At 39.9% G+C, this 11027-nt stretch overlaps 2 protein-coding genes across 2 annotated transcripts; both read left to right on the top strand.

Annotated features, from left to right (window-relative positions):
* Positions 1 to 4487: 4487 nt before the first annotated feature.
* Positions 4488 to 6070, top strand: LOC145659909 (trace amine-associated receptor 1-like). The gene has a single exon (XM_081723435.1). The coding sequence runs from the start codon at positions 4488 to 4490 to the stop codon at positions 5508 to 5510; it is 1023 nt and encodes a 340-aa protein (XP_081579561.1). The 3' UTR covers positions 5511 to 6070.
* Positions 6071 to 8778: 2708 nt separating this feature from the next.
* LOC145659911 (trace amine-associated receptor 1-like) lies at positions 8779 to 10668 on the top strand. Its single transcript, XM_081723441.1, has one exon. The coding sequence runs from the start codon at positions 8817 to 8819 to the stop codon at positions 9837 to 9839; it is 1023 nt and encodes a 340-aa protein (XP_081579567.1). The 5' UTR covers positions 8779 to 8816; the 3' UTR covers positions 9840 to 10668.
* The last annotated feature ends 359 nt before the right edge of the window (positions 10669 to 11027 follow it).

The following is an 11027-nucleotide window of genomic DNA, read 5'->3' on the forward strand; positions in this document are numbered from 1 at the left end:
TAATTTGAATGCCGTCTGTCACAGACTGCTCCCTTTCCCACTGGTCACGTGGTTCGGCCGCCACGAGCAAGGGGAGTCCATTGTCTGTCTTCTGTAACCAGGCCCCTGCTGTCAGTGCACACCTGCACACGGTTTAATGTTGTAATGTTTGTGTGTATTTAAATCACTGTTGGTTCGTGTGTTTTTGTCGGTCAATGTCATTAACTTTGTCATTGTTGTTGCCTTTGTTCAAACCTTTGTTTGTGCTTGTGTTCACATTGTTCATCTTAGCCGTAGTTGTGTTAGTGTTCACTGCTTACGTTGTATGTGAGTGCAGGTGCCTTTCACGTGTGCAAATAAACGTCTCTCACCGTTGAGAGAGTCGGTGCGTCCTCCTCCTCGTCCTGCGGTACTCTGGCCATTACAGAATGACTGACCACCACAAGACAACTACTCTCTCGACGGCACATTCCTACGGGATGTGTCTAGGGACATCCCAAGCTGCTGCTTGGATCCCTGGATATTGGGGAGAGGACTGCGACCGATGTTTGTGGCCACACCGGAGGAGGAAGGGAACGCCCCCTGGAATTTCTTGGGGGGGACCTAGGGCTACCAAGCCAGGACCATGAAGAGCTGAGGGGGTCTCCACGGAGACCATGGTGTAGGCAGTTTGGTGGAGATGGCTAGGTCCATGGTAAGTAAGGATATAGCCTGTGTTATACTACGAGTTATATTGCGAGTTATACTGTGTATGACTATGTACGTGACAAATAAACCAAACTTGAAACTTGTTCTCCCTCTTTTGTGGAAAGCCCAGAAGTACTGGACAGGTCCACCCAAATCCCAGGAGGCGGACTGCCTCTGGGGCTCTCCTTTGGCAGCTGGCAACAGGAGGATCCATAGTCCAGAGCCGCATCTCGGATCCGGGGTGGATGTGCTTCTCTGCATGACCAGTCATGCCAAGGACACACCCCCAGCACCTGCACTTTCTGCCGGTGCATTCTAAGCACCATCTGTGTTTGTCTACAGGCGCATCTGTTTGTTGTTGTCTGCACCCATGGTGAATACCATGCATACGGAGCATACCAGACTGCCCTGAGAGAGGCACGGAGGCACGGGGGAGGCCTGTCCTCCTCATGCATTGAGAGACCTCCCTTGTTGGCAGGTCCTAGCCCACAATGTGGTGGGTGGGCACCATGCATTGCCGTCTGTTGTTTATGTTTTTTGTGTATATGTATACACAGTGGCCTGGGGTTTGCAGTCCTGGGAAGGATGCATCAGGAGCCATGCCCCTTGGAGGGTGGGTTTGTCACAGACTGCTCCCTTTCCCACTGGTCACGTGGTTCGCCCGCCATGAGCAAGGGGAGTCCATTGTCTGTCTTGTTTGTCACCAGGCCCCTGCTGTCTGCACACACCTGCACATGGTTTAGTGTTGCAATGTTTATGTGTATTTAAACCGCTGTTGGTGTGTGCATCTTTGTCAATCAGTGTCATTACCCCTCAGCAAGATCCTTAACGCTCAATTGTTCAAGTTGCATACTGTCAGAATTGTGTCATTTTGGATAAAAGCATCATCTAAATGCTGTAAATGTAAAAGTGCTAAGGGGGAAAACCTGGTACAGGACCTACAAGAAACCACAAGAAACCACCACACATATGGACATAACAACCCCATAACACATCTAAGAGAGAGAATCAAGATCTGGACAGGGTATCAACCACTATGTTCTCTGTGCCATTCCTGTGTTTAATGAATTGTAGAATTAGAGTTGGATTATTCTGGATATGCTGTAGGAACACTAGTGGATTATAATCCAAGTATACTGTGATATGCTGAGAACATCCACCGATATACACCACAAAATATTGCAGCACAGGTTAAAGCGCTAATGCTTTCTTCTGCTTCTCTAGGATTGCATGCCAGCTGATGATTAATGAACTTTCGAAGTAGCTAACAGGATGATACAGTCCCTGTATAAGGACAGTATCAGCACCACTGGTGTCCACTTCTAGTTTGAATGGATGAGAAAAATCAGGTCCTGCAAGGACAGGAGCATAATACGTAATCCATAATAAAACCTTTACAAAATCCCAGGTGATCTGACAAGCTTGAGACCAGACAAACGGGTTTTCTAACAAAGTAGGTTAGTGGGAGATGACAGTTTTCAAGCAGTTCTTACAGAAACAACAACAAAAACCTCTTACAGTGAGCGGAACATGAGTGGGAGACAATGGGGCAACAAGGGACTCTACAACATGCCGTGTGTTAGAGCCAATATAAGAATTCAACATGCTGATATGACAAACATGGATTTTTCACTGAGGGTCTGGAGTAGCAAGCATGTAGTTACTCAGGGACAAATTTGACTGTATTACATAGGGGCCAGAAACCTAGCACACAGGGAAGACCGGATTACAGTCACAAGAGCCAGTACTTTGTCACCAACCTTGAAAGCACGAAGTCATGAACAGAGCACAACTGATCACCAAGTTTGGTAGCAAAGTCACTATGTAGTAGGGAAAGTGTAGAAGAAGGGTATAAGTCTTAGCCCACAGACCACTAGGACTCCCCCCAAACCCCCCCCCCCCCCCAAAAAAAGCTAAGAATTTTAATATTCAAATACAATTTGTTCACATGAAAGGGAATGTCACACTTTGGAGACCACGCGTTGCTGAGCCTGTTTGTATTACTTATCCATTCTTGTGTATTAGACCTTTTGCCTGTTCTTCAATTTTTTGCACTTTTTTTGTTCTGTGATTTGTTGCCTGCTCCTTTGGATTTGTTTATATCTGTCTGTTTTGCCTTCTCTGTTGCAAATGTTTGCTCTGATTCTTGGACTGTGATTTTTGGACATCCCCTTTTGTTGTTGAAAGATTAAAACTATCATAATTATCTGCGAGCGACTCAACCTCTGTTTCCAGCTAAACCTGACAGAAGACTTTGCCATATACAATGTAGTCGACAGAATCTGAACCAGTATTGGACCAGGTAACAGCCCAAGGTTAATTATGAAAGTTTGACAGGTTGATGAGTTATCCAGGCAGACCCAGCATCTCACGTACATTGCTGAATTAATTAATTTAGCAGCTAGCTTTGGTTACTACTAGTGAGGATAATCTGGCATGTGCTGCAAGCATGTTCCCATGTAAACCGTTTTCGTTTCCATTTCGAATTGCATTACCTGAGAAGCATGATGGCAATCCAGCAGGCTATCAGGGGTTTTTATTACAGTGCTCTTTCTATTTTGCACATTAACCTTCATGTGTTCATGCAGAACATTGGGCCGCATCATGGAATTAGGGAGGAGAGATAACAACCTCATGTCCTTTCATGTCATTCTAGAAGTTACAAACTACTGACTAATATAATTACTAATAGGTTCATGTACAATTTCTAGTAAAGACAACTGGGAGTGATTAATAATTTGTTTACAATAAGCATGAGGTAAGCAACATAAAGATGATCAGGATGAATAATATGAATTAATAAGGAACAGAATGAAACAATGGACACTTATAGTTAGATTCACAACAAATAATCAAAGAGATAGACATCAAATACCAGGAGCAAACATCATAATTTTTACGATCATATTAAAATATCCATATATTACTGGCTGATTACCATTTGACATCATATTAGTTTAAATGGCAATGGTTTCTTTGTGAATCTATGGGAAAGAGAACCATATTTATCTGTAAAATATCTCTGTGGGATGAGAAAAGTTAATTGTCTTGTTAAGGGATTGTGTGTGATGGAATTTATGGTCACAGGTCCTTGAAGTATAACCAGGCAGGTATGAGCATCTCCCATTCCAATCTGTGGCTTTTATAACACCTAAGAAGAGGGGGAAGGTCAGAAAGCTAGACAAGCATAGTAAACCATAAGCTAGTCTGTTTATGGCTTTGGTGATCAGCTTCATGGTACCAGAGGGGTCCTGGATCCTGTCCATGGCCCAAGGGTGAGAAAAAGCCCACCCTGAGCAGGTCAACATTTCAAAATATATATAATTTGTATTCTATGTTCACTACAAAGTGCTCCTAAATCCACATTTTTTTATGAAGGAATGGCATGACCTTTTCCACATTGTAATAGGGAAGCTGAATTTGATACATTAGGGAATAAATTACAATTTTCTGAAAGAAGAAAGAAGACGTAGGTGTTAAATGTATTTTGATTTGCTATTATTGTCATCTGGAGTATCACATGATCAACACAGAGGAGTGATTTAGTAGAAAGGCATTCCTGCTGCAGGACTGTGGTACTATAAATGAAAGCAGCTCTCTGATCAGTGCTGAACTGTCCTGGTGTGCAGACAGAGGTAAGGATGCACATGAAAGGCATTATGGGGGAAACTTTACAGAAAAAGGGAGATGATAAATGAAGGGTGCTCTTTTTAAAAATAATTGCTAGAATCAGCGGTTTGTTATCACTATCGTGAATTTTTCTTAATAAATAAAATTACTATGTGATGTCATATTCCTTAACAGATAAGAAAAAGAACATTATGGACATGAACCAAAATTGGAGTACAGGAAACATTTCTCTTTGTTATGAACATCATTCTAACTCGTGTCAGAAGCTCATTTACTCACAGGTTGTAAAATTTGTGATTTACATTGTTATTAGTGTCATTATACTCTTTGCATTAGTTGGAAACCTTCTGATTATCATAGCCATCATTCATTTCAAGCAGCTCCACACTCCAACCAACTACTTCACTCTCTCTCTGGCTGTAACTGATCTGCTTGTAGGAGGGGTTGTGATGCCTCCCAGTATGATACGCACTGTAGAGACCTGCTGGTATTTGGGGACATTATTCTGTAAAATACACAGCAGTCTTGATGTTATATTGTGCACTGCCTCTGATTTAAATCTGGCATTCATCTCTGTTGAACGCTATTATGCAGTGTGTCATCCCCTGCTGTACCACAAAATAATCACTCCTCTTACTATGATGTTCATGATTGTTGTTTGCTGGGGGTACTCTTTTGCAGTGGGATTTATTGTCATTGAGCTAAACATATTTGGCACTGAACATTTTGGTGATGTTATATGTGAGGGGGGTTGTGCAATAGTTATAGGACCAGTGACAGCTTTGATAGTTTCTCTGTTTTCTTTGTATATCCCCTGTATTATCATGGTGAGTGTATATATAAAAATATATTTTGTTGCCCAGAGACAGTCACGTTTAGTCCACATCACTCTCTCTCAACTAAACACATCCAGAGGGCATCCCACTATTAGTAAGGCAGAGAGAAAAGCCACTAAAACACTGGCTGTTGTTATGGGGGGATTTCTTTCATTTTGGACACCATTTTGTATCTACAGCACAATTGTGACATTTTCTGGTTATAGTGCCCCACCACAGATGTTGGAAATAATTAATTGGATTACTTATTCAAATTCAGCATGTAATCCTATGGTGTATGCTTTCTTCTACAGCTGGTTTAGAAAAGCACTCAAAGTTATGTTATCAGGCAAAATATTCAAGAAACGTTCCTCAAGAATAAAACTGTGTTCTGAGTAGAAGTCATCTTCGAGTTGAATTCACATTCCTCAAAAATCAACTGAACTCACACAGATTGAATGCCACACTGCACACATGGTCATTCGTAGTGTTTTGAAGTGTTTTCTGATTTAAAATGTATACAGGGCACTTACTTTATTAGTAACATCTCACATGCACCTGCATTCACTGGCCCCTTTAGTAGATACACCTGTTTTATAGGTGCGTTCTATATGTGTGCAAAGCCAAAAGCAGCAGATTACAGCCCATCCATCACTGTGCACAGTTTGTGCTGAAAAACTAGAGAATGTCTAACTGTAGTTGTGCATGGCAACAAAACGCCCGTCTGACAAGGTCCAAACCATGTGTGTATAATTAATACATAAATTATTATTTCATGAATAATTGCATATATTTTACATGTTTATGCCCTTACTGCTGCTTCCATTTAAAACTATAATGATAATACAATAAAATTATCGTTACATTTCCTTTGATGTGCAAAACTCCTACTGACAAAACAATTACTACTTACAAGTAATTTTCAAAATGTATATCTTGGTATCAAACTTTTACATAGGTATGGTTGTTTTGGTGATATACAGTGACATTTTACACTTAAAATATCCTACCTATGTTTACTTGAAATTTTAATGAGTGTGTATGAATGCAAAAACATATAATAATTTATGTCTTATATATTCAAATAAAAATGTTCACAATACTTAATTTCTAACTAAGGAAAATATCATTAATGATTTGACAATTGAATGATTTAATGAATGTGATTTCTTTTAAATATTGGCAACAACCAGAGTTTGAATGATATCAAGACAGACAACTTGGTGAACATAAATGATACATTTATTGTTATGTATTTTGAGTACCACACTGTAATGGTGCCTGAGTGCCACAGGGCGTGGAGCAGGATGCACAAACTCTCTCGACATTGTGAAACATTTAATGACACAAACATATATGCAATGGTGGCACTCACACATAACAGTAATAGCGAACACTTATGTTAACAATTAACAAGGGCTAAACAAACATATACCATGGCTACACAAACCTGAATGCAAACGTACAACTTCAGACACTAACAAGCAAAGAAACAATGACCAATGGTGAGGCACACACTCACAGGGGTTTAAATAAACAGACACACATTAACACATAACCCCGTACAGGTGTGTGCCTTCACGGGGGTGTGGCTATAAACATGGGTGAACCCCCCTGCACGCGGCAGGCTGTACCACATGATTCGGGGGGGGGAGCGTCCCATGATACACACTGGTTGCTGCACCTCCAATTTTAAGCTCTTTTTTGAATGATTTGTACTTGTACACTTTAACTCTAGTGATCTGAAATTGTACATATAGCACAATTAGCATTCAAGATTCAAATTGAATTAGACACTAAGGCCAACACACTCATTCACATTCAGGACTTTTGCACACAACTGCACCCAAACAACTCCATATAAACTTCAGCTAAAATAAGCCTCTGCCTTTCCATGATGTCCAAAACTATTGGTGATCAAATTATTCACTAAAAACAATATCCATGATTGCATCGGTTTTACCAAACAGTGTCACATGCATACCCTATAGTCTATCTGGTTAAAATGCACAAGCAATGTTTTGCTGTGTGCATTGCCCTAGCTCACTCACTGGGTGACAATATAATGCAAGTGACGTGTCTAGGTTTTTGACTAAGTGACCTCCAATTGTTGAAACAGCTGCCAATCACACCGATTGTGTCTGGAAAACACTTGTGAAGTGTTTAAGTACCTGGGGGACTGCTTTATGGCACAACCAAGACACAGCATTGTGCACTGAATCAGTTTTATAACCTGTTTAAGTCAGTTTTATAACCTCTTAAGCTTTCCCAGCAGTAGGCAGGGATCCAGGTGGTGTGTCTACCCTGTTAAATGTGAGATGCACCAGGGTAGATGCACCACCATGACCTATGCCCTAGAGTTCCGCACCATAGCAGAAGGGAGCAGTTGCAATGAACCTGTTCTCAGAACTCAGTTCTGCTGTGGTCTCTCCAAGGAACAGCAGCTTGAACTAACCTGCCGGGGTGAGTAATTAACTTCGTTAGAACTTATTCAGATGGCCATCACAGTGCATAATATATAAGGTGTATGCTTCAGCTTTTACTGAACCTCCAAATGATGACTTCTCCAGATGCTGCACCACACATTCTACAGCAGAGTCCTGAGGTTCCTGAACCCATGCAGCCAGGCAGAGTACCCTCACCCCACCAGGAACAGCCCATCTACACCATGAAGCTCCAGTCAGCTAAAAGGATTTACAACATGGGTAACTGTGAACAAATAGCTAGCAAGTTAGCATTATAGGACTAGTGACACTGGTTACAGGGAGGGCACCTGTTTTTAGTCTTTACCGACAAGGAGAACCTGGAATCGCTCAGGTTCACTATGGTGTTCTTTCTGTTTCTTCCCACCCCCCTCAATAATTTTCTATCCCTCTCTCTCCATGTATTAGGTAGCGTTCAGGAAGTATTTTCTACTCACTAACTGGAGAGAAGTACCGGCTAGTTGTATAGATTGCTAACAACAATTCCCTGTAATGTATGCAATATGCTGCCTGTTTGCTAAGGTAAACCAAAATTTTGGCCAAATGGTAAACAAAGCAGGTTGTTTCAGCATTAAAGAACTTTATTGAGTTGATTACACATAATGTCATGACTTACACAGGGATAAGCAATAGAACTTCCATTTTCCAGCATATATCTGGTATATGGCTCCAACTGTGAGCCTTGTGAGAATTTAAAATATTGGTGCTTTTGTGTAAAGTGCTCTGTTATTTTATATTATCATATATAAATAAATACAATGGATAATTTTTGCAGGGCAGTGATTGCACTGACAAGTGGCAAAAGCAATATAATGCAATATCTGCTGTGAAACAAGGGATTTCCCCTGAAGAAAATATGTATCTTTGTCAAAAATCATTTTCTGGGAAATACGGGTCATACTAGAAATATCTAAAAAGCCTGGTCCAGAGAAGAGTCTTGAACAAGTGCTTCTAAATCCACTTTTTTTTTTTTTCTAAAAGATTAGGAAATAAATGACACTTTTCAGACAGCAGAAAAAAGACATGTTAAATGTATTTTGATTTGCTGCTATTGTTAGATAGAGTGTCACATGATCAACACAGAGGAGTGATTTGGTAGAAAGGTGTTCCTGCTGCAGGACTGTGGTACTATAAATGAAAGCAGCTCTCTGATCAGTGATGAACTGTCCGGGATTACTTGGTGATGTCATCATATCCCTCTGCAGATAAAGGAAAGTGCGTGATGGACATGAAACAAAATTGGAGCACAGGAAACATTTCTCTTTGTTATGAACATCATCCTAACTCATGTCAGAAGGTCATTTATCCACTGGCTATGAGAGTCGTGATTTACTTTATCATCAGTGTTGTTATACTTCTTACATTAGTTGGAAACCTTCTTGTCATCATAGCCATCATTCATTTTAAGCAGCTCCACACTCCAACTAACTACTTCACTCTCTCTCTGGCTGTAACTGATCTGCTTGTAGGAGGGGTTGTGATGCCTCCCAGTATGTTACGCTCTATAGAGACCTGCTGGTATTTGGGGACATTATTCTGTAAAATACACAGCAGTCTTGATGCTATATTGTGTACTGCCTCTGTTTTCAATCTATCATTTATCTCTGTTGAACGCTATTATGCAGTGTGTTACCCCCTGCTGTACCACAAAATAATCACTCCGCTTACTACACTGTTGATGATCGTTGTTTGCTGGAGCTATTCGGTTTCAGTGGGAATTATTGTCATCTACCTCAGTGCTGTAGGTATTGAACATTATGGTGATGTTATATGTGAGGGGGGCTGTACATTAGTTATAGGGCCCGTGACAGCTTTGATAGTGTCTTTGTTCTCTTTTTACATCCCCTCTGTTATCATGATGAGCATATATATGAAAATATATGTTGTTGCACAGAGACAGTCACGTTTAGTCCACAACACTCTCTGTCAACTAAACACATCCAGAGGGCAGCCCACTGTTAGTAAGGCAGAGAGAAAAGCCACTAAAACACTGGCTGTTGTTATGGGAGTGTTTCTATCATTCTGGACACCATTTTCTCTCTACAGTACAACTGTGGCTTTTTCTTGTTTTAGTGCTCCACCACAGCTGTATGAAGTGTTTGGTTGGATTGGTTATTCAAATTCACTATGTAATCCTATTGTGTATGCTTTCTTCTATAGCTGGTTTAGAAAGGCTCTCAAAGTTATTTTATCAGGGAAAATATTCAAGAAACGTTCCTCAAGATTAAAGCTATGTCCTGAGTAGAATAATTGACCTTCTTCAAAAAATGAAGTGAACTTATTGAAAATGAACGTTTCCAATGCAGTACTGCACACATTGTCATAAGTAATGTTTTGAAAATGTTTTCTTTGCTGATATAACATTTATAATTGTCACTCACTTTATTAGAAACACCCACCACTTAACTCCATTCTTAGATACACCTTTTTTTATAGGTGCATTTGATAAGCATGCAGAGCCATAGGCTACAGAGTGTAGCCCATCTGTCACTGTGTACAGTGTCTAACCAGTACTGAACAAATCATATTTGGATGGCAGGCCATTCTCAACATAGTAATTATTCTGACATTGCAGATTCATAGTAAAGTATTTTGCACTGTTATGCATGTATCAGGCACAGCTGTGTTGCTGGATTTTATACACATCAGTGCTTTTGGGTTGAAATTGCTTGCCATCCAAAATATCCTGCTTACAATGGTTCTGTGGTCAGAAACTGAACTGAAATACTAGAGAATGTCTAATTGTGCACAGCAACAAAACACCTGTCTGACCAGTTTCAAACCATGTTTATATAATTCATAAATAAATAATTATTTAATGAATAATTGCATATATTTTACATATTTATGCCCTTACTGCTACTTCCATTCTATAATATTGACGATCTCTGTTACTACACTGATGATACAGTAAAACTATCATTATGATATGTGAAAGAATATTTAAGATGGTGACAGTGTACACTATTACAGTATTGAATGATGAAAAGAGACAGCTTTGCTTGATTACAATTCATTATTTATCACAGATACGTGACACACATAAACAAAGATTATTAAAGCACAAATCCATAAGTCCACACATTGGCAAGACTGGAATTCTTATAATGAATGCTGATTTTCAGTCTAAAAGGACAATTTTGTAAGGTAAATAAATAAATAAATGATTGATTAATTTCTTAATTAAATTTGATTAGTTATTTAATGAGTTATTTTTCATGCCCAGTTTCAGAGTCCTGGGGTCTGCACATTTTTGTAATCCTACTTCTCACAACCCAGGTGAAGTAGGGAAAGATTTCCTTATCATGATTCAACCATTACTTGACCTAGGTGAGAGTTTCCTGATCTCAACAGAAGCTCAAGAAATATGTAGACCGTAGTGAGGAGTATGTAAGCAGGCCAGATTCATCATCTGCTTCATTTTCACAATAAA

Source organism: Electrophorus electricus, chromosome 2 (genome assembly GCF_041902795.1).
Source record: "Electrophorus electricus isolate QZ-2024a chromosome 2, ASM4190279v1, whole genome shotgun sequence".
NCBI classification, from domain to species: Eukaryota; Metazoa; Chordata; class Actinopteri; order Gymnotiformes; family Gymnotidae; genus Electrophorus; species Electrophorus electricus.